Raw genomic sequence first — 25099 nt, 5'->3', positions numbered from 1 at the left:
AGTCTGGTATACACAGTAGGTTCCAGGAAAGCCATAGCTATGTAATAGACTCTGTCTAAAAAAAGAAAGAAGAAAAATTAAAGTCTTTCAACTAGGAAAAGCTGAGGGTCAGACGAATTTAGCAGAGGGTTTTACCAGAACTTCAAATAACTAACACAGATATTCCTCAGGTTATTTCATAAATCAAAAGAGAAGGAACTTTTTCAAATTCATTTTATAAATCCAATATTGCCCTGATATCAAAACCAGAAAAAAGGACTAACAGAAAGAGAAAGGTATAGACCGATTCCCATAATGCACAGAGATGCAATAATTCTCAATATAGCACTTGCAAACTGAACTCAAGAGCACTTCAAAAAGATTGCATCAACTGTGATCAAGTAGGATTCATCCTAATAAACATAACTAGATACGTTTCACCCTGAGCAAAATTAAGCTTCAAATATATCAAGAGCCTCAGCATAAGACCTGATGTCCTGAACTGTTAAAAGAGAAAGTAGGAAATTTGCTTCAACTTCAAAGCACAATTTTTAAAAAGCCATTCTGAACTAGACTCTAGTAGCATGAACATGAAGACCAACAATAAAAAATCAGTACTCCATCAGATTAAAAAGCTTCTGTACAGCAAAGAACACCATCACTTGAATGAAAAGTCAGCCTAGAGAATGGGAAACATCTTTACCAGGCATACATGACAGAAAACAGGTGTATATAAAGAACTAAATACCAAGAAAAAAAAACTGATTAAAAAATTGGAGATTTGAAATATGCAGAGAGTTTTCAAAAAAGAAACACAAATTTGAGGAATTTTTTTTTTTTGGTTTTTTGAGACAGGGTTTCTCTGTGTATCTTTGGATCTTGTCCTGGAACTCATTCTGTAGTCTAGGCTGGCCTCAAACTCAGAAAGATCCACCACCTGCCTCTGCTTCCTGAGTGCTGGGATTAAAGGCATGCACCACCATGGCCCAGTGAGAAAATTTTTAAATGGTCAACATCTTTATCCATCAGGGAAAATTAAAATTAAATAGTTATGCATATATACAATGAAAATTAATATTATTTTAAGAGTTAATTTTATTCCAGTCAGAATGGCTGGAGAAAATGACAACAAACGATGACATGGGTGTGGAGACAGGGGGATAGTTGCTCACTGTTGGTGATAGTACAAACTAGTGTAGCCACTATGGTTCTACTCTATTAGGTTTCTATAGGGTCCCTCAAATGGCCCTTAATTTTAAATATCCCACCCTATATTTCTTCACCTGCCCCTCCATTCCCTCTCCCTCCTCATCTGACCATCCTGTCCCAGACTCCTTCCTCATCCATCTATAACAATCTATTCTATCCCCCTTCATGGAGATCTGTCCCTCCCCCAGTCCCTTACTCAATACCTAACGTGTGGTTATACAGATTGTAGCTTACTTATTCTTTGACTCAACAGCTAACATCTATATAAATGAAAACCTACAATATTTATCTTTCTGGATCTGGGTTATGTCACTTAGTATGACCTTTTCTAGCTCTGTCCATTTACCTGTGAATTTCCTGATTTCTTTCTGGTACTGAATCCAACTGATACATCTGCAATGCAACCCCTACACCTAAGACTCAAGAGAATCACAGAAGAGGTAGTAGAAAGATTGTAAGAGCCAGAGGACAAGATACCTGTGTCTAACACAGTTTCCCATAAGCACTCTAAGGGAAATGGCCCCATGAATACAAAAATAGGGGTTTCCTGAGCAGAGCCAATGTTATGATAACACCAGTCGGCATGGCAACATGGATGGGGAGAGTCCACATGGTTCTACTCCTAAATGAAGACCTGTCAAAGCTGATGAGAGAAGTAGAATAGTTTAATAGTTTCCCCCAGAGACAAGCTTTCACTGTGGTTTACCAATCCTGCTATGTTATGTCTGAACACATGTACATATGGACAAAAAAATAGACGCAGTAGGTTACATATACCTCAGATTGATCCAATTTCTCTTTCTGTAAATAACTTTATTTACTTTTTTGGCACAGGCTACTAAGCATTGGCAGCCATCATTGCATTTATCCATCATAAAGAAATTTGCAGTAGATATTACCAACAATTACATCAAGAATGAGGAAATCAAGCATGAGAATTATAAAGCAGTCTCCCAAATTCCCCTCAACTAAAATATTATAAAGTAATCCTCCAAAATCCCCTCAACAAATAAGTGGCAGGTTCAGAACTTCAACCCAAATCTTTGTTTCTAGAATATCACTATGCCATTTAAGGAGGGAAGCTTCAAGAACTTTGGCATGTCCAGTGATCACTAAACAGGAAAACACATGGAAATCACACATCACAGTAGCTCCCGTACCTCAGACACTTGCTGGGTCTGCTCACCATGTCCTCCACTGAAGACCAGCAGGCACTCACTGAGGTTGCAGTGTCTGCCCACAAGACAAAGCCCATGGGGAGTCTTCTGAGATCTACTTGTCAGTGCATCCTAAGGACAGCTTTCCCAGCTTCTCCCAGATGTCTGTGCTCCATCACATGTCTTAGGGCCCATCGGAAAACCTTGTATTACCTTGGAAGGGTGGAGGCAAAGTGGAACATGACAAGAGCTCACTGTGCCATGTTTTCTAAGGTGGTTTCTTCTCCATCACTGATTTGTTCTTACCTCCCAGGACATATCTGGAGTAAAAAAAAGGGACAGCATATAAACACAATTACACTTAGCAAAGAAAAACACCGTACCTTGGGCAACAAGGCTGAGGCCCATATCTTAAGCCATTTTCTGCTTTCCAGCTCAGAACACTCAAGAATCACATTTGGCACTCCTACATGAATCACAGTCACATAAGACAGCAGTGGATCAAACACCACAACCTTCTGTCTGAATCCTCCGGCCATGATTATCACCAAGTTGTAACTTCAGGTCAGAAAAGACAGCTGCTGCCACCACTACGTGTTCTCACAATTTAACTCACAAGCACCAGAGGGCAGCCGGGAGCTCAGCTTGAATATCAAAATGCTTCAGATCTCTGGTGGCAGAGGTTCAGTAAAAACTACTTCCTTTTGAGTTTAAAAAAGACAAATATTGCATGTTTTTCTCATATACAGGCTCTAGATATTAATGATTATACATACATAGATATGTGGAGGAATGCCACTAGTCAGAGAAATTGAAAAGGACATGAGAAAGAAGAAAAGAGAGCCTAGCAGAGGGCTGAAAAAGGAAAAGAAACAAAATTATACAAAACAGAATAAACATGGCATGAAACCAGAAGGGGCATCAAAGGGAGAGCCAAGGAGCCAGTAGGAGGGGACAAGGAAAGCAGATGTAGCAGTAATGCTGGTAGTCATCTAGGGTTTTACAGAGTATGTTCCCAAGAACAGATAAAGGACTGGATGTCAGGAAAAGACAGAAGATGAGCCTCGGAGGAGGAGGAAGTCAAGCTTCATCCTTTAGAGGTGGGAGGGGGGCATATTCTAACGCTGGGAGTTCACTAAACTGATTCTGAGCTGAGTCTTTTGTAGCTCTCTGGGTCCTCCTCTTTCCTCTGTTGGTCCTGTTCAGATACCAACACTCTTAACTTCCAACCCCTTCTGTTCGAGTGTCATATAGGAACTAGAAACTTCCATCTCAGGGAGCTGCTTATGCTTTCCCATCCACAAATATGACTCTAACTCTTCTAGAGGTTCATTATATTCAGTACTACTTTTTAAGACTGATAAAATGATTTAAGTTATAAATAAAATTTTTGAAAATAAATACTTCCCTTTTCCACATTTGGAGTAGGCTAGAGCCTGATTTTCAAAGAGGAAAAAGGAAAAGTCTTCACAGATGGTTGCATTTGAGTCAAGACTTACAGGAAGTGCAGAACATCGCCATGCTGGGATTTTATGGGACAGTGCTATGGGCAGGCAAGGCAAAGGCTCAGAGTAGAGAATTTGAATTTTACATTGTGGGATGGCTCATCCCTAACGGGCTTGAGGGCCAGATGGCCCAAACAAGTAAAAAAGATACTTTCTGAGAGCCAGCCTGATTATTTTGTTTACTTTGATAACTTTCTTATTTAGTCACTGAGTTTGAGTCTCTTACATTGTTCTTAGGCTTAATTGACTCCCATAGATGGTCCTTTATATTCTTTCAAAGGAGAAAACTTAGTCTTTACCTTGTATTTTAGCTGTCCCATTCTCTTTAGCGTCTGCTACTGAGGAGTTGTGAGTTTAGGTAGATGTCATAGTGGATGGTTTTCTCATATATTTTGTGTTTATTCATTGTCCTTTGTGCATCTGATGGATGTTTCTTCTAACTTTCTCCTCTGTTTTATCCTGTTTGTCTCATGTGACTTCTCTGGTGATTTGTCTTTACTTGGACTTATGTTACCTACCCTTTTTAGCAGGGAATGTGCCTGAACTACCAGACATAATGACTCAGCAGAAGTCCCAGAGCTGACTTACAGTAGAAAACACTAGGGCACTTTTCCAAATCCCAAATAGAGTTCAAAGACAGTGTTTGGGTGACAATGTGCTTCTTTTGAGGTAACATTATATCATAAAATGAATAAGGAAAGGAAAAGGAGGAAAGAAGGACTAAAATTAAAATGAGAGAGGAAGCATGTGAGTCACAGTGTTAGACAATAGAGAAATTGTAAGACATGAGTCATAAAAGCTTTTTGAAAGCAAGATTAAATTATAAGACAGCAACCTAACAAATTATAAACATAGATATGAATAAATACAATCTTCTGGAAATGACATGAGTATTGCACTTATGAACTCACAAAAGCAGTGTCTACCAGCACAAGATTGGATCTTTAAACATTGTCATTGTCAGGAGGTTCAACGCAATCGGAAGAGCTACATCTGTTGTCTGTTGGTGCTTGCTTGGTGAGGGGAAGTCATATTCCTCAGTGGCATATACCGATAAGCAGTTGTCTTTATTCAAGTAAATCCACTGCCCACATCCATGCTCATGGAAGAAACCCTACTAAGGTACAGTGGGCCACAAGAAAAAGATATAAATATAAGTTAAAAATGAGACTTTTTGGAAGGAAGTTTGAGGGTAGAGGGAGGATTGTCAGAGAGGATAATTAGGGAATACAATCAAAGCAAATAATATGTGTGTGTAAAAGTGCACAATAATAATAAATTTAAAACATTAAAATACACAGTATCATGAAATAAAAGGCATCGAGGACACAGTCATTGATTCATCATCTTCAGGATGAGGTTCTTTCTCCTTCTGCTTGGGTTGATTTTATATCTCTACATAAGGGAAAGGCTGCTAGTGTCATGAATCCAAACAAGTTACCAGTTGGTTCTTCCAAAAGAGGATTTCAGTGATTAAAGACCACTTTTCTATGATGTGAGGCCCTGTTCTATTTTGGTTTGGATTTTCTATGATAAAACACAGATCAAAACCAGTCTGGATTAGAAAGAGAGTATTTCAAATCATATTTCTACCTCACTGTCCATCATTGAGGGAACCAAGTTAGAACTCAGGGCAGGAATCCAGAGCCAGGAACTGAAGCAGAGACCATAGAAAATGTATTAGGACAGCTGAATTTTCTCTCTGTGGCTCTCAGGGAGACCATGCAGGCAGACACTTCAATGCTGGCTGCAGGTGGTGGTAAGCGGCAGGAGTAGCTTGTTACAGATTGGTTGCTTGACTGATTCTTTGTGGAGAAAGTAAGATCTCAGATACTTTCCATTTGCTTTATCTCTTTCTCTTAAATGACCTATTGTGGTTTTCCCTTGCCTCTATCTCCTCTTATCTCAAAAATCTAACATCTAATCCCACAGCTTACCCAGAAGCTCTATGGTAGATTTGTAGTCTCAATGTAAACTATCTGGAAACAGGAACTAGAACATTGACTCAGTAGTTAAGAGCACTTGTGTCTCTTGCAGAGGCCCTCCTCTGGCATCCATGAGCACCAAACATGCACACAGTACACACACATACATGCAGGAAAAACAGTTACACAAACAATATAAAATAAATAAACAAATCTTTGAAAATATATCTGAAAACACGTTTTCCAGAATTTCCTTCCCCATGTTGTTCTGTTTGGAGGATGGACATGGAAAAAGCAATTGCAGAGGAGTTGAGAAACAGGTAGGATATATTTATACACATTTATATTTTTGATATACCTCAGTTGATTCAGGCCCAGGCACATATGATTTAAATGAGGTTCCAACTCAATTTACCATCCACTCTCTACTCCTCACTTCTAGAGCTTTTCTTTATGTTAGGTTAAATCTGTGTGTAGCATGTTGTCAATGGATGGATATTTTGAAGTCCCTCAAAATGAAAGGGATTGACTTATGAGCCAGTGTTTTCAAAAGTATGATTACCATCAGATGCTGCCCTCATGCTGCCGTCCTTCCCTATTCTGGTCTAGCTGTCCTTCTGTATCTCAGACTCAGGCCAGATGCAAAGACAGTGATTTGCAGGGACTCCCCAGAAGCAGCAGTTTCCTGGGGGTGAACTCCTGCTAATGTGTCTCTGACAACTTCACTCATGATGGCTCTGCTCTCTCAGTTTCACAAAGAAATGATGTTCTTTGCTCTTCCAGATGCCTAGTCTGAGCTATGTGCTGTGACCAACTTAAAGAAAAACTAATACTTTAGATTATTGTGGTGTAAGATTCCCAAGTACAGAGAATACTACACATGCTCTTTGTGGTCTATTTTTAGCTAAATACTTTCAAGACAAAGACACTCACTACAACTGTTTCTAAATTTCATAATATGAGGTTTTACTCAGAAACACACTTCTGATGCAGACCACATATGAAGGAGCCATGGTTGGGAACTTCTTGTCTGGGATGTGCAGGTGTGCTTCTCTTCTGGACTTCCCGAGAGAGGCTGTGCTTAAGGAGCTCCAGTTTTTGTTCAGCTTGTGCTATCATTTCAAACACTGTGAGTGGGTTCCCAGAGCGCACAGTAATACTTCACTGAATCTTCTAGCTGTGAGGCTGAAATAACAAGTCTGATGGACTTTGTTGATTTCTGGAAGACAACAGAGTAGCGACTGCTCTTCTCAGTACGAGTAGAAGAAGAAATTTGGCGAATAAGAAAAATCATCTCTCCACTAAGAAGCTTCTTGTACCAAAAAAGATGGTACAAGTTTTGACTTGTCTCATATGAACAGTCCAGGGTGACCTCTTCCCCCTCCTGTGTGCTTGCAGTTGACTGGACTTGAGTCACTTTCTGGCCCAAACTGGATCCTGCAGAAAAATCAAAAGAAAGAAAAAAGCTTATTCTGTCATAGTGTGAATATAACACTGTTGGTATTCTGTACCTTAAGGCCCAAGACAAACCTAACTGAAGACATATTCTGCTTGCTTCTCTCTAATCCCTGTACCCCATCATGTCCATGTCAACTGCTACATGCCTAGAACAATGCTTCCTGCTTAATATACTTAGCTATATGTGAGACATCCATACCAGAGAAGGCCAAGGCCACCAGCACACACAGCAGGCTGCGGAGAGGCTTGTGGCACATGTCCCTCTCTGAGTGTTGTCTCCTCAGCCTTAGATCAGTGTTGAGTGTCTCAGTGCCTGACACTGACTGCACTTGTACTGACTGTGTTTCCTACATCGCCTCAAGCAGGAAATGGGGCTTTGTATGATCACAGGCCACAAGTTCCTTATACAGAGAGAAAAAGTGTAGTTCACCATGGACTTTTATTTGCTTCTGGTCTTTCTTGGTAGTTAAATGAGGCAGCACTTAAAAGGGAGAATGGGAAAACCCATCCCTGCTGAGCATAAAGCTGCTTTGAACTCATGGTTGTTATTTAGAGGGATAATTTGGGTGCCCCAAAGTCAGATTCATCATGAACCATGTGCAGTCTTTAATGCACTTACAGATCATTGTATTATGTTTACTTCTCTACATCTATTTTCTAATAAAGCTTACTTTAAAAAAATCCTCACAGGTCTGTGAATTTCCCTGAGAAACCCTGGCATCTGAAATAATCTTTCTCCTTTACTACTAGGGTCCATAAGTTCATCAATTAACAGAGCTACTTTAAAATCACATGGTAAAGGGCAGTGCATCAGGATGCTATACCTGTTTATGGTCTGTGAAACTGTAACATGAATAAATTCATAGTCCTTACAGACTAAAGAGAGGCTCAGTGTGTCCCTTGCCTGCTGTAAATCATGAGGACCTATGTGTTGATCTCCAGCAGCCACTTAAGAATCCAGTTGATGTGGGTGCACCTGCATTCAGAGCTCTGGGAAGTAGAGACAGAGAAGTCTTGGGGTCTCTTTAGTGAGACAGTATAGTGCAATTGGTGAGCTTCAGTGAGAACCTGTACCAAATAAATAAATAAATAAAAACAAGTACATGAATAAATAAATGTGGAGAGCAATCGAGGAATGTTAACCATTGGATTACACACATACACACACACACACACACACACACACACACACACACAGAGAGACAGACAGACAGACAGACAGAGAGTGGGGGGGGGTCATACTAATCTGAAAACTCACTTTTACAAAACCTGATTAGTTTGTAAATGTCTAATAACAAGTTTTATTCAGACAATGTCCTGTTCTCTCCAAAACAAAAACTTGGCTTATTACAAGTCCTAGAAGCTTCTATACTATTTCCCTGAAGTATTCAGTCTCACTTGTTAAATTCTGGGTATTTTTTTTCATGTACAAAATGACCTCATGATAATTTTGCCATGTTTCTCTGTGACTCCAGTCTATTATGTGTACGTGATATATATAACCTGAAAGAACTTAGGAGTATGTTAATGCCACATAAATTGGTGTTTAGATTTTGGGTACTGCTTTATTATCATTTAGTCTGTAGCTCTTTTTATATTAAGAAAATATTTTATTCATTTTACATACCAATCAAAGATCCTCCTCTTCCCTCCTCCTGCCCCTCCAACTTCCCCTTCCCAACCCATTCCCCATTCCCCATTCCCTCATACAAGAATGTAAGGCCTCCCATGGGGAGGTACATTTAGTAGAGGCAGGTCCAAGGACCTCGCACTGTCTCAAGGCTATGTGAGCTTTTCCATCATAGGTAGTGGGCTCCAAAATCCTAGTCTGTAGTTCTTAATTATTCACTTGCTCTTGATATACCAATGGATGAAATGAATCAATAGGCAATCAGAAGAGAAAGTACAAACTAGGTCTCTGAAAGAGCTCCAGGTCTCACTATGAATTTAAATAACCGATCAACATGTTAATTGGGGACAAGCTTCTGGTATCTGAGATGTACACCTCTGCCCACCTCACTGCTGAGTGCTGAGAGGCAGCACATGCCCTGGACTGCAGTCTCTGTGGATGAGCAGGAGACCATGGGAGCCACAGCAGCCTGGGGAGCTCAGGATGGCAGGGCTGTGCCCTTCTCTAGTTCTCCATGGAGCAGGTAGATGCTCTCCATGCTGCATGGCCACAGCCTCTGTGGTGAGGCTTTGGAGCACATTGGGTTTGAGTGTTGTGCTGGCCAGTTAGTCTCATGCTAAATGTTGCCTTGTCTTTCCTTGATTTTAATTGACACACAATACTTCCTAGTGAAGATAAATCTTAAAGTTGGTGGAGAAGTGGCTTGTCAGTTAAAGGCACTTGCTGCTAAGCATAAAGATGAAAGTTCAGAACCTGTTTTAAGAAGCTGAGCTCCCAGCAAAATGTGCAACTCCCGCTTTGAGTAATTGGACACCATCTTCTGGCCTTTGTATGCACACAGGTGTGTGTACCCATGTGTACACACAGGTTTGTGTAGACGCACATGGGTGAGCACACACATATGTAAATAAAAGTCAAATCTTTAAAAAATAAAGCCTAATATTTTAGGAATCAACAAAAGAGATCATTCATTCAGGAAAATGAGGATTAAGTATACTGGTGGGATTGGATCTTTGGTCACTGGTCTACTGCTGTGAAGTTACACCATGACCACAGCAACTCTTATAAGGAAACCTTTAATTGGTGTGGCTCACTTACAGTTTTAAAGGTTAAGTCCATTATCATATTGTGGGGAGCAGTGCAGTATGTGGGCTGTAGTGATATTTGCTCAGCCCATAACCTTGGGCTATGAGGCCCAAAGAAGGCGATGCTTCCTGCCATTGTACATGACCTCTTAAAAGGAAAAGGAGAGGAGTCATGAGGTCCCTTCTCCCTGCTTCCTGCTTCCTGGTATGATAGAACTGCAAGGTAGATTCACTCTAGGTCAGAAAAGAGCATGACTTCAGCTGTCTACTCGGTTCTGTATTTGTGAGTGTATTTCCTCAGTTTATATCCTAATAAACTCCATAATACTCCTTTAGCAGACTCCAGTGGATATCTCACAATAATAGGTAGACATGGTGCTGGCTGCATCTTGATCAGAAGGAAACCTGAAAATGGTCCATGACACTGGGAGTATCTTGAACCACAGAGACCTAAACCCACCCACACAGTGAAACACTTCCTCCAACAAAGCCACATCACCTAATAGTGCCACTCCCTTTGGGGGACATTTTCTTTCAAACCACTATAATGGGCGAAAATGCGTGGTGAGCAATGTCTTGGGGAACAAGAGAAGCTCCAGGAAACAAGACAGAGGACCTTTTACCTTAAGTGCACTGTGTTACCTGGATTGGTCTTGGACATGATTTTGTACCTCCTGTGTCTGCTGTGGGATGTCTTTCTGTACCCTGTGAATATGTGTTGCTATGATAGGCTAATAAAGACGCTGCTCTGCCCTATGTCGAGTCAGGTTATAGCCAGGCAGGAAATCCAGGAAAGAGACAGGAAGAGGAAGGGCTGAGTCAAAAGCTGCCAGTGAGACACAGAGGAAGCAAGATGACAAAGCAGAACTGAGAAAAGGTACCAAGCCATGTGGCTAAACATAGATAAAAATCATGGGTTAATTTAAGTATAGAGCTAGTCAGTAATAAGCCTGAGGTAATGGCCAAGCAGTTATAAATAATAGTAAGCCACTGAGTGATTATTTTATAAGTGACTGTGGGTCTGCAAGAGGCCCAGAGGGAATGGAGAAACATTCTGACTACATATGGCAAACATTTACATCAATTTATAAGACATGTTTATTACTGTTGAATGTCAGAACATAGCTATAGAAACCAATCTGGTCAGTGTTTCCTCAATCTGGATACGGCCTTCTGCTTTGCTATTGTGCTTTCCCAGATATGATCTATAGTTTGTGCCAGGTTGTTAAAGTTGGCCTGTCCTGAAAAAATTCAGGGACAGGGCTTCTCTGTTAATATTTAGTATGAGCTTACTGGCACTTATTATTTACATGTTTTCCTAATCTTTTTTTGTTTGTTTTTCACTCAAACATCCTTCTTTGAATCATTGCTGTCTTGGTTATATTCATCTATAAAAGTACACTGTAATGAGTGGCTGTTTGAACCATGCCCTGAAGTACGACCCCTAGTGAGGTGACAGACAGCTGTTACACCTGCCTATGTCCTTGACATACATGCCTCTGGGGAGTAGCTGTGGAGGGACCATTAAGACCTGGGATGGATGAATATGCTCTCTCTCTCTCTCTCTCTCTCTCTCTCTCTCTCTCTCTCTCTCTCTCTCTTTGCTACCTTGTGGATTTGGATGCTGAGACCTTGGACCAGGCAAATCAGCGTGGGACATAGCTCAACTTTCATGGACCCTATGATAAGTCTCCCTTGGTTATGAGTTAACCCCCAAATAAATTCCTTTGCTCATTACATAGACTCTGTGGATTAATCCCATTATCCTGGGGGTTAACTTGAAACTTCTAACATACAACAGCATAGAATATACATTACTATTCCAAAAGGGAGGAAAGGGAGCACAGTAAGGAAATGCTGGACCAAAGCAAGACTGAAAACCAGCTGGGCAATGTCCAAAATCTGCATTTCTCTGATAGTACCAGGAGGACTAGGTGGTTTAAAACAAATGGACTTCTTATTTCTAAAGTTTTCACTAGATTTAAAATATCATATGACTGAAAATAGGGACTTGAAAACTGAAAAAGTTAAACAGGATGAGGAAGAAGTCCTGTGTATTTTCTGAGTGCCTAACCACCTACTATATGGGAGTGCTTGGGTGTCTTTCATGACACACACTGTTCTATCTTTGTTCTTGTCTCAGCACTCAAGAACAGAAAACTGAAGCCTACTGAAGATACCTGTGAGTCTAGACAGGATGATGAAGGAAGGGTGTGGACACTGCTTCCTGATGCAGTCAGAGAAGATCCTGATGGAGAAGACTGAGCTGGCTTCAAACCATGAGTAGATTTCCCAGTTGAAAGGATATATAACATAATTCTAGGCACAGGTCATATCAAGATCAGACCAAGTGTGTGTGATAACCTTAGAAATGTACATTAGAGAAAGTGATGTGGCCCCGGCCATGAAGGATAGCATATATCTTCATAGTGTTCACTTGAAAATTCCTATTTGTCCTCACTATGGACTCTGGATATTCAGGTATAATATAGGTAAAAGGCTAGACAGATGCATGTTTTCTTCTCTAGTTAAACTTAAGGGTTGAGGAGATAATGGTTTTGTTATTTTAAATAATCATCTCTAGCTTATTGAGCAGTGTGTGGAAGAGCCACAGCCTTCACCTGCTCTGAAGCAGCACTGCCTCTCTGTGGACAAATAAGGTCTTCACTCAACAGTGTCCTGAGCTTAGAAGACCATGCCTTGAAGAAAGAAATGTGTTGAATCTTCCTCTGGAGCTAATGTTTTTGACATGGAATGTGAATGTGTCTTTGTTGAGGTCAGCTATAGCCTAGTTTCTCTCTTCCCCTCCCAGACTTTTCTCCATGTGTCCCCATGGTTCCCTATCTTTCTATTGAGCCAAAAACTACCTCATTCTGGAGAATGAGAGAAGCCAGTCATAAGACAAAAGGAGATGACAATGATTGTTATTTGCAATAAAGCTTATAAAATAAACAAATGTTTGGATTTCATGTCAAATTTATTGACCTCTTATATAGACTAATTGTATACATGGTGATTATTAAATTATAAACTTTAGTTTCCTTTCACTCATTTATTATCATTTCTTTATTTTTAAGATTATAATATAATCATGTCAATCCCTCCCTCCAAAACTTCCTGTGTTCCCTCCTTGCTCTCTTCCAACTTAATGGCTGTTTCTTTCATTAATCATTGTTACACATATGTGTATAATCATATTTATTCCAAAACACATAAATACAATATGCTCATCTGTAAAATGTTACTTATAAGTCCTCAATTAGTTCTAAGATGGATATTTATGATTCAGGAGGGAGAATATATTGAGAATTCAAAGACCCAAATACTTAACCTACATAGCCAAAAGCTTACCAGAAGTTAAAACTCTTTCTATACAGAAAACGGATATTAAATCAAGCAGATATTCTATGGTGAAAATTTGATGTCTCATGATAGGGAAGAGCCACACCCACCCCGCTGAAGGTTTGTGCACTGGCTGCAGGTGTGTGGGGAGCACTGTGCACTCATAGCACAGAAATAAGTGCCTGAGTCTGTGGTCTGAGAGGAGGAAATGTACAGAGAGCTGCGACGTTCCTGAGTGAGTGTCGTAGACATCAGTCTTCCACTCTTCTTTGTTCCAGAAGGATTGTAAAACAGGCTCTTCAGATGTCCCCCAGGACTTTGGTGAAACCACTGCACACTGGTCAAAACTGTGGAAAAATTGCACTGCAGCTCTGCACGCTCTCCCTCCTGCAGAACCAAGGACACAGGACTCTGCTTCACTTGTTCACCTTTCACCCCTGGGTAGAAACAGAGAAAGAGACACAGATGGGGGTCACTGAGCATCCACAGAACCCTGAACACACCCCATGTCCTCTGAGAAGGTGGGAGCTCTGCAGGACTCCTGGTCTGCTTCCCCACCCTCCATGTGCTGACACAATCCTCTCTGTCCCTGAATGTGGACAGCCAGACTCACAGCAAACCTGGGTGCACAGCAGCCCCAGCAGAGAGCACAGCAGCCTCTTCATGGTGCTTGTCTGGCTGCTGGAGACAGAAGCAAGGAACCAAGCCCTGGGCTGTGGTGTCAGGATGGCTGTTGAATGTCCCTCCTCCTGCAACCAGTCAGCTCTGCCCAGGAACCCTGCCAGGCCAGACACTGCAGAGTTCCCTCCTAGCCTTCTGAGCCTGAAGCTCCTCCCAAGCCAGACCTGGCTGAGAGTCTAGGTGGAACACAGTGGGGGGCAGGGCATTTTGAGATGACTCTGGGGTTGTGTGGGGTTAGGGATCCAGGAAGCAGGAGAGGACCAGCCCCTCCCAAGCAGAAAAAGCCTCAGCCACACACAGAGCCAAGCACACTCAGAGAAGCAACAGCTAAAGGTTTAACTCAGGAAACAGATGCATGTTCTGACTAAAGACCCTTTACTGAGGCCTGAGAAATGGCTTAGCAGATAAGGGTCCTTGTCCTTCCAAGAGGTCTTAGTTCCCTCCCCAGCATCTACTTTAGGTGGCTCACAGCTGTCTGTAGCTCCAGCTCCTGGGACCTGACAGTCTCTTCTGTCCTCCTGAGAACCTGTACACAGGTACCATACATTTTACATAGACCCACTCTCATACACATTGAAAAATAAAAAGAATCATCACCCATGAAATAATTTAAGTAAAATGACTGCAGTAGCAAAACGGACAGCATCATAATGATAGAGTAAGTATAGATGCAATGGTTTAATAGTTTTAGAATCATTTTAAAAATTGGGATACTCCTGCACCAGTAAAGGTTTGTTCCAAATATTGTTTTAAATATTACTGTTGGGAATCTCTGCTCAGGCTCCATTCCTCCAATTCCAGATCCTGCCCCTCAGAAAGCCCACCAAGGGTGGGCTCCTCTCCTAGAGATGCTCAAGACCACATGTACAGGGTACTTACGACATGGTCTCTAGACCTGCAATGTGATTTCTCTCCGGATTCCTTTCCAAGAGTCACCCAGGAGTTGCTTTGCTCGCATTAAACCTGGTCTTATTAACTTGGCCTGATATGATTTATTGCATCACCAGAGAAACCCACTATCAAGGTACAGAAAACTTTCAATGACAGCATAAGAAGGGAGTGCAATAGGGAAAACCAATATAGGAGTCCTGTGTTCCAGAGCGACAGGGGGAGCAGCGGTGGTGTGCTACTGCACATGTGACTGCTTGGAACAATGCACTTGAGTTCATAACAGTAGAGGAATGCATTTCAAAGTTTTCACTACAAAGACAGTTGCTTGAGAAATGAGACTAAAAGTGAAACATGAACAGCATGAAAACTGGGAGAGGTAGGCAGGGGTTGCTCTGAACTTAAGGAGGTTTAGATACCTTTGTCATCAGGACAATGGAGAGACATGAGGAAGGGACAGTCTTTCCCTTGGCCTGTCTCTGGCATCTGCATAAAGTATGTTCTGTCAGAACACCTACCGAAGCAGTAGAGGAGGTTTAAAAAAAGTAACTATTTAGTAACTTCGTACATGTACATAATGTATTCAGATCATATCCATCACTACCACCCTGCTTCCTCTACAACTCCTCTCATAACCCATTAAATTCCCCTCCCCTGCAAAGAAGAGAGAGCTTAGGAGAAAGCGGTAGGGTAGTAGAACACAGGTAATGTAATGTCAAAAGGGACATGAAGGGCTCTAAGGAGAGAGAGGTGTGGCAGGGTAGGGGGAAAGGAAGGTTTCTGTGAATTTATTCTAATCTGTGAAAACACCACTTACCTTTGAGAAAGGAGCATCCTCTAGAGGCTCATTTGAGAAATAACAAGTTCACAGCTACAATAGACTTCCCCGTCTTTGTTGACTTCTGAGTGTGAATCCAAGGCTTTCATCATGCACAAAGGAAACTCAATTCTTTCTAAGTAGAAATTCATGAGTTTTTAGAAAAGAAGAATATAAAGTTATGAACTGAAATGGGAGAATAAGATATTTTAGAGTGAGAAAATCACTGCATCTTTACACATTTCAAAACAAGTAGCAGGGACATAGGAATCAGAACACTGCATAGTTACCAGATTTCTACACAATGCCATCAAAATGCCCAAGAAAAGGATGTGAGAAGCAACAGCTAAAGGTGTTGTTTTGAGTTTTTTTATTGTTAATTTTTTCTTATTTTACATAACAACCACAGTTTCCCCTCCCTCCTCTCCTCCACCCTTGTCCTTTCTACTGCCCCCACCCCCATCTGCTCCTCAGAAAAGAAAAACTTACCATGGGAGTCAACAAAGCAGGGCCTATCAATTGAGGCAGGACCAAGCTCCTCCCCACTGCATGAGCTAGGCCTCCCACCACAGGGAATAGGTTCCAAAAAGACAGATCCTGGTCCCACTGCTAGGGGCCCATCAAACAGACCAAGCTACAGAACTATCATCCACATGTAGAGGGCCTAGGTAGGTCCCATGCAGGCTCCCTAGCTGTTGGTCTAGAGTCCATGAGCTCCCAACTGTGTCTGTGGGTTCTCCTGTCATGACCTTTAACCCCCTTGCTTATATAACCCCTCCCCCTCTGTCTCTTCAACTAGACTCCCCAAGCTCAGCCCAGTACAGGTAAAGGTTTAATTTAGGAAACAGGTATGTGTTCTGACTAAAGACCCTTTTCTGGGGCCTGAGAGATGGCTCAGCAGATAAGGGTCCTTGTCCTTCAAGGAGGCCTTAGTTCTCGCTCCAGCATCCATGTGGGTGGCTCACAGCTGCCTGTAACTCCAGCTCCAGGGGACCTGATGTTCTCTTCTCTCCTCCTTAGAACCTGTACATAAATACCACACATTTACACAAAACCACTCTCAGACTCATTAAAAAAAAAAAAAAAAAAAAAAAAAAAAAAAAAAAAAAACCTTCACACATGAAATAATTTAAAGAAAATCATCACAGTAGAAAAAGAAAAGAAACAAGAACATAACCCCAGAGTAAGTATAATGTAATGATTTCCAAGTTTTGGAATGCATTTAAAAAATTGGGATACTCCTGCTCCAATAAAAGTTTGTTCTGAATGTTGATTAAAAATATGAACACATAGGAAGGAAGTGGATTGGGCAAAGCTAATGTAGGAGTTCTGCATCCAGAGTGAAAGGGACAGCAGCGCTGGTGTGATATTGTGTGTGGTGAAGGCAGGAAACAATGCACCATGAGTTCATAACAACAGAGAACATGCAGTTTAAAGACGTCACCAAAAAGTTGACTGCTTGAGAAATGAGACTAGTAATAAAAAGCAAGCATAGAAGCTTTTCAAAAACAACTTACATCTGACCTTACCTCATCTCAACCCATCACTGTCTCAAATAGTATTAGAGCTAGGAACGTCCCCCAATGTTGTATGATATTTTGGGTGAAATTTTGACGGAGGTAAAAAATGGTGTCCCAGAAAACTGTGCTGTTTCACTCTGAACAGGACCCTCCTTTCGGGTGAGCTCCCCACACAGCACTGATGCTGCAGGAGGATGCAGAGCCCAGGTGGTGCCTCAGCCTGATGGCTGCATCTGTGTGTTTATAGCAGCTGTTCTGAGGCTGAGGGGCAGTTCCTCATCTCTTGTCCCTCGGGGTCATAATTCTACTGAAAGAGAACTCAGGTCTTTTCTTTGCAAAAGGAGAAACAAGTAGATGCAACTAAGATCTGTCCCATAGGAGTGAAGCATTTCCCAAGATTCCACTTTCTCTGTGTGTCGCCTTCCTGGAACATGCCAACTCCCTGAACAAGTCTGAAGCTGGGATCTGATCTCTTACCTGCTAGTCTCCAATCATTTGTGTCCAGCTCTGTACTTGTGACTCAGGGCACATCACCATCCAGCTCCCTCAATCCCATCGTCAGGAGATCTATAGGTGACATGTCTTTTCACCTTTCTCACAGTAAGTCTGAAAGCCTTCCATGCCTGAGAAAGGCTGGCTTCCTAGTGCGAGCTTCAGGAGGCACTGAAGACCCAGATTAGTGTGTTGCACCTGTGGGAAAGGACCCTGAGGGACAATCTTCACATTGATGAACTCAAAGTCAAATTCAACAAACATCAGTCTAATTCGAGATTTAGTCGTCGTCGTTGTCGTCGTCCCCCCCCCCCCTGCAGTCCCTTTGCCTTTCTTATAAAGTACAACATCATTCCTAAGTGTCACACACCATATTCTAGGTCCTGCCCACAGGAGGAGACTATGCCATGAATGAACACCAGGGGGCAGGAGTTGTGAGCATAGCCTTCCAATGCCACTACCACAATTCTCATTTCTCTCTGTCTCTGTCTCTGTCTCTGTCTCTGTCTCTCTCTCTCTCTCTCTCTCTCTCTCTCTCTCTCTCTTTCCCTCTCCACCTCCTTCTGTGTGGTATGTATATGTGTTAATGTGTGTATGTGAGAGAAAGAGTGTGTGTGTGGTGTCAGTCAATATGAAGTCATTGAGAACCAAAAAGGTACCATTCAATGAGGCATTTTTGCACAAAATGAAGAACACAAAGGATTCAATCTTCTTTAGACAGATCAGAGTGCACTGTGTGGTACAGCAAACAGTGAGGGCAGAAATTAATATTGGAAGCAGAATTATAAACAGTAATTTAGGGAGGGAAGATACAGATTCCAACATCAGAAACTGTCTGGAAATAAACCAACGTGACTTTGAGTTAAGGAGTCAAGAAGCAAATTAACATAACTTTGAACACCACTAGCCAAAGGCTGTGAAATCTTGATGGCAAGACCTGTGTGTAGAATGAATAACAGTGGGTTATACTAATAAGTCCAACCCAGCATTCATCCCAGCCAGATCTAAGATAAGATTTTGGCCATTTTATCTTCACCTGGCAAATGAAAAGTGTAATTGAGGGGAATCCAGGAAATAACTCTTAATCATGGTTCACTTTTGAACACAATTTAAAACTCTGGACCATGTGATCATCCACTGGGCTCTCCTTAGACCTTGAGTCTGTTTGGGTAAGGGACTCTGGAGCATGTGCTTCATTATCCCCTCATGAAATATTCTTCCAATATGAATAATCTATCACCTACATGTTCTACAAAGAATATCAATAATTTATCACTTTAATACTCATTATGGTCTTTCACATGCATAAATCTAGCTTTGGGAGAATTTAGGTGAGTTTACTAAATAACAATCTCAGTTATTGATCAGGGAGGCCCCAGAGGTATACAAAACAACACTGGATATTGTCATAGTTCTTGGCTGCCCACTGTAACTAGATGGTGAGATGCAATGCTTAAAGCCACCACATTCTACTGTTACATGACATAGAGAAACCAACCTTGAACTGACTGGGGGAAGTCCACCCTGCTGGCTTGAATTCATAGCACTGGAAGGTCTTATGCAGGCTGCTGGGGAAGAAAGCATAGCAGTAGTTTTGACCAGAGCTGGACCCTGCATGCTACAGTACTGAACTTCCACATAATATGTGCTCAGGGTTGCGGCAGTGGCCTGACTGCTACAGAATAGCAATGCTTTCTGATTGGATTAGAAGCCTCCTCAACAGGAGGGAATTCATGCCTAGTACCACAATGTGGCCAAAAATCCCTTGGTTCAGGAGGCCTTAAGCATAGGGGAACTACTATTGGTATTTTGCTAAATAATCATGTCAAGTTGCCTTGTAAGTCTGTGTTTACTCACAGATTATAGCTAGGCTCAAATTTGGTTGGAGCATGTGTTTCAAGATGTTTCCATAACAGATTTTCCATACTGATTTGTTCAAAATGCCTTTAGTGTTAGTTATCCCTCCCCTCCTATTTACCTGAAAATTTCATAATTTCATTTAACAGATGAGTAATATCCCACAGTGTAAATGTACCACATTTTCACAATTCACTCTTCAGTTGGTGAACATCAGTAGGTGTTTCCAATTCCTAGTGATTATGAATAGAACATAATCAACATAGACAAACAAGTATCCCTATAGAAATATCAGACTCTTTAGGTTAAATCCTCAATAGTGGTATAAGAGATCTTTATGTAGATGTATGTTCAGCATTTGGAGGAACCTTCACACTGATTTCTATAAGGTTTATACCCTATCTATTTGCAGTCACATTGACACTGAGGAAGTTTTCCCCCTGATGTCATCTTCTCAGCTGGTGTCCTGGTCCTCTGGCTCTTACAATCCCTCCTGCTCCTTTTCTGTGGTTTTCCCTGGCCTTAGGTGTAGGAATTGCATTTTAAATATAATAACTTGGACTGGAGACCTCACAGCCGCTTATTCTCTGCATTTCATCAGTTGTCAATGATTGGAGTAACCTACATCTGCTTCAAAATGAAACTTCTTTAATGAGGGGTGAGAACTGTTCTTATATGTGTGTTAAATTATAAGTTTTTGTAATACTGTTACAAGCTACATTAATTAAGAAAGTGGCTAGAGTAGGTTCTCCTATGGTCTACGACCTCTTCAGACATGGGTAGTTAACTAGGTTTGCAGTATTGGGTCTTATTTACTTCCTACTTAGCAGGCCTTAAATCCAGTAAGACATATGTGTTAGTTTTTACCAACATAGAAGTGCTACATTGCATCCTTATGGATGTCTTGACATTGAGGTCATTGTTTTGGTTCATAGCCTTTATATAGCTTGGTAGGAATATTTATTGCTTTTCTCCCTTGGAATCTTGCACATACTATGAGAACTCATTCTTTGGGAAGAGTCTTCAGGTCATTTCTAGATAAATTCCTCCATTCCTATGTCTAAAGCATGTGGTGTTCTTAGCAAAATAGCCTTACCTACAAATTCTATGAGGCAATCAAACCGATGGAAATAGCCTAGGTCATTTGGAAGAGGCTCTTGAAGCCCCTGACCAACAACTTGAAGGCGGTTTCTCATGCCTGGCACTGAGGTTTTATTAGATGTAGCATTCAATCTAGCTTTGGCAAGCACTCACCTCAGAGATTCTGTTCTATGCTGTGCCATTTGAAGTAGATTTTTGGAGTTCAGAAATGCAATTTGACAATTTATTTTGCACCCTAACCAATAAGATAGAGTGTACTTTTTTTTTTAACTGATAGGCCAGTTACTCTGCTGTGCTCATTACATGTTCTATGACATTATTTTTTATTCTTCTCTCATATATTATATGCCAATGGCAAATTCCCCACCCTCTCCTTCCCCCAGACTCTCCCCATCTACCTTCCATCTCTCCAGATCCACCGCCCTTCTGTTTAACTTCAGAAAAGAGCAGGCCACCCAGGAATATCAACCAAACACTGTTGTGGGATATTTGATCACACTGTGTAAAGATGTGTTGCTGTTTTACCTCATCTCCCTCAGGTGCCTTCTGATTGGTTTAATAAATATCAGAATATCCAATAGCTAGACAGGAAAAGATGGGAGGGAATTCCAGGTAGTAAGGAACTCTGGGGAGAATCTGAGACGGGGGATTTACCAGTGAGACATGAGGGAAGTCAGATGTACAGAATGGAGGAGAGGTGTTATGCCATGAGGCAAAATGTAGATTAATATAAATAGATAAAATTAAATTATAAGAGCTAATTAGGAACAAGCCTAAGCTAAGGCCAAGATTTTATACTTAATAAGAAGTCTCCTTGTCATTATTTGTGAGTTGACTGTTCAAAGAACGATCTGTTGTGAAATATGACATAATGAACTACAAGAAAACACTGTCACATCAAGGCTGGACAAGGCAAACCAGTAGGAGGAAAAGGGACCCATAGGCGGGCAAAAGATTCAGAGACAACCCCTGCTCCCACTGTTAGGAATCCCATAAGAAGACCAAGGCACTCGGCCTTAACATATGCAGAGGACCTAGGTCAGACCCCTACAGGCTCCCTAATCTCAGCAAGACCCCATAAGTCTTAGTCAGTTGACTCTGTAGGCAATGCACTTCTGTTGTCCCTCTGGTTCCTCCAGTACTTCTTCCCCCTCCTCTGCAGGACTCTCTTATCTCTGCCCAGTGTTTGGCTGTGGACTCTGCACTTGCTCTCATCAGCTGTGAGACACACAAACACACACACACAGGAACACCTCTGATAAAACTTATCTGTTTTTTCTCATTTTATTAGTTCTTAGAGAATGTCATACAATTCATTTTGATTATATTCAACTGCTCCCTCCACTCTTGAAAGATCCATCCAGTCTTCCTTACCAATTCAGTTTTGTGTCCTCTGCCCTGACTTTAAAAAAAATACAACAAGGTTTGCATTACAGTTTGTCCTGTTTATATACTCATAGATGTGTGGCCTTCAGTGGAGGTTTGTCTATGCACTAAGGGATTGATCTTCAAAGAAACCTGAATCTTTTTCCTAGCAGCTGCAAAATGTTCCTAGTTCCTTAGCTGAAGGTGGGATGCCAACCTTCCCTCTGCTTGCTGGGATTGTGTCTGGTCTGATCCTTTTCAAGTCTTATGTGTGCTGTTAACCTCTGTGGGTCCATGTGTGCAGCTGCCCTGCTGAGTCCAGAAAACACTGTCTCCTTGTAGTCATTCCCCACCTATGGCTCTTACAGTCTTTCCATCCCCTCTTCCTCAGTGACCTCTGACCTTCAGAGGAAGGTGTTTGATCTAGATGTCCTACCTAGAGCTAAGTGTGCCACAGCCTCTTCTTTTCTGCAGCACAGTGAGTTCTGGTTCTCTGTGATAATCATATGTACTACAACCATGGAAAAAGAATCATGAATTTTTATATCAATTTTTAGAATTTTTTTTTGTTTTGGTTTTTCAAGACAGGGTTTCTCTGTGTATTTTTGTTGCTTGTCCTGGCTCTCCCACTGTATACCAGGCTGGCCTCAAACTCACAGAGATCTGCCTGGCTGTGCCTCCCAAGTGCTGGTATTAAAGGCATGTGCCTCCACTGCTTGGCTAGAGTAATTTTTTTAAATGAAGCAAAGAAAAAAAAAAAAAAAAAACCACTGTCCAAAATAGTTTTAAGTGACTCAAAGATAACTTTCTTATTTTGTGTTTTAAATATCTACACTATACTTGGCACTTGCCAACTACCAACTTACAAATGCTGTGCCTGAGACACAGGATGTGGATGGGGCTCCAGTCCCTGCGGCAGGTTTGAGGACAGGCTGCAGGTGCCTGTGGAGCAGTGTGCACTTGCAGCACAGAAGTACAAGGCAGAGTCTCCAGGCCGGGTGTCTGTGATGTGCAGGGAGAAGTGTTTGGCTTTCTTATCCTGTAAAATGATCTGTCTTTGCTTTCTTTCCACAGTTGAACGAATGTCAATGACAAGCTGAGGATGCTCTCCAGGTCCTTGCTTATACCAAGAGAAGTAGGACGAGGCACTGTCTGTGTAAGTGCAGTTGATGACAGCGCTGTCTCCCTCCTGGACTCTCAGGGTGGAAGGATGCTGCTCCACCTGCTCACCTTGGATCACCCCTGTGCAGAAAGATGGAAAGAAAGGAGAAAGGCTGTCAGGTCATCAGTTTGCAGAATTCTGTCTTTTTTTTTTTTTTTTTTTTTTATAACAGAGAAAACCTGAATAAAGTATAGTTCCACCTGAGTGTCTCAGAAATGCCCATTGAGTATCATATGACCCTAAAATATTAACTCACCATCCAACTTCAACCACAGATACATGAATAAAGTAGGAACAAATGTCTTCATTGTTCTTCCAATTAAACTAAGATCAAGGGCAAAATCGGGATGACTAGCAGGTCAGCTACAGCAACCAGGGTGTTGTTCTTTCTCAGTAACAATTCTGCTCTTGAGTCATCTACTCAACCACTGAGAGAAAGGCTGGGCTTCTGCCCTAAGCCTGCACAATCAGCACAAGGAAGTGAATCCTCTGCATACTCCCCAGCAGCTGAGATCTGCTACCACCTTGTGGTTGCACTAGTAACCAGTGAGGCCTGCGAAGGACTCAGACATGTAAAACAGCAGTATGTCATATCAAGGGGGTCCATGTGCTGAGGGATCAAGAATAGTATTTGTACACACTAGTGAGCCTGTTTCTTGTACTTAAATCTAACATAGCATATGTATAATGCTTCACATATAAATATATATTATGTTTTCATATATAAATATACATATTCGATGTGTTTGTGTATGTGTGTGTGTGTGTAACAACATTTAATTGGTCTAGAACTGTGTTTAATAATCCACTTCCATATCTCAGAATTCTGAATCACTCACCAAAGATTTCTCTCTTTTCTCAGAGGCAGTATTTATCCTTGAGGGGTATGGCACTTGGGAAAAGGCTATTTTAGGTCTCCCATGGGCTTGAATTGCAAGAGAAAAATGTTCTATTTCAGTGAACTCTTGTTGACAATACAGATATGTTTTTATGTATGTATCTTCCTTTCCAGAGATATTTGCCTTGAATCACAAAAGTGCTTACCTATTCTTAGTAAAATTCTCAGAAGTCATTTGGTCTTGAGGATGGTACCATCCATTTCACTCACTCACTTCCACAGCATCTAGATTGAATTACTGATGAAAGAGAAGTCGTGGATTCCCTGGAGAATCTGCCAAACCTTGCAATAAACCAATCTTTCCTCCTGCCTGTGGACCCTCCCAGCATCCCCTGCTTCTAGTCCATTGCCTTTCCTTCCTGTCAACTCTGAACAGCTATAAACTGTCTGTCTGGGAACTGTAGCTGGAGTTTTCCTACCTTGCCCACAGTCAGGACAAATCTTTGTCACCCGCCAGTCCCACAGCCGCTTAGACCCAACCAAGTAAACACAGAGACTTATATTGCATACAAACTGTATGGCCGGCCGTGGCAGGCTTCTTGCTAACTTTTCTTATATCTTAAAGTAACCCATTTCTAGAAATCTATACCTTGCCACGTGGCTCGTGGCTTACCAGCATCTTCACATGCTTCTTGTGCTGGCGGCATCTGGCATCTGGCAGTCAGTCCTTCTGCCTTCCTGTCCTTTTATTTCTCCTCTCTGTTAGTCCCGCCTATCCTTCCTGCCTAGCCACAGCCGATCAGGTTTCATTTATTGATCAATCAGAACAACTTGACATACAGACCATCCCCCAGCACAGCCAAGTGCAGACCATCTCAGACACCTGCACTCAGGCCCATGGTCCTAATCATCCTCTATGCAGACCTGCTGGGTAACGCCACAAAGAACCCAAGAAGGGCTCCCACAGGACATACCGAACATCCCACAGCAGGGAACCCAGTGTACACACAGGGTTGGGAAGCAGATGGGCCAGAGTCACTGACTTTCCTGTCCTCTGTTTCAGTTCCCCGGGTACCATTCCCAGCACT

At 41.7% G+C, this 25099-nt stretch overlaps 1 pseudogene and 1 gene segment (V, D, J or C); both read right to left on the bottom strand.

Moving 5' to 3' along the window:
- Nucleotides 1-13340: 13340 nt before the first annotated feature.
- LOC119088468 lies at nucleotides 13341-14092 on the bottom strand (annotated as a pseudogene).
- Nucleotides 14093-22873: 8781 nt separating this feature from the next.
- LOC114688629 lies at nucleotides 22874-23580 on the bottom strand. The segment is given in 2 exon segments: nucleotides 22874-23253; nucleotides 23430-23580. Coding segments are annotated over 2 exon segments (432 nt in total).
- Nucleotides 23581-25099: the final 1519 nt, after the last annotated feature.

Source organism: Peromyscus leucopus, chromosome 9 (genome assembly GCF_004664715.2).
Source record: "Peromyscus leucopus breed LL Stock chromosome 9, UCI_PerLeu_2.1, whole genome shotgun sequence".
NCBI classification, from domain to species: Eukaryota; Metazoa; Chordata; class Mammalia; order Rodentia; family Cricetidae; genus Peromyscus; species Peromyscus leucopus.
The sequence above is the reverse complement of the archived record's forward strand: the minus strand, read 5'-3'. Positions and strand labels throughout refer to the sequence as shown.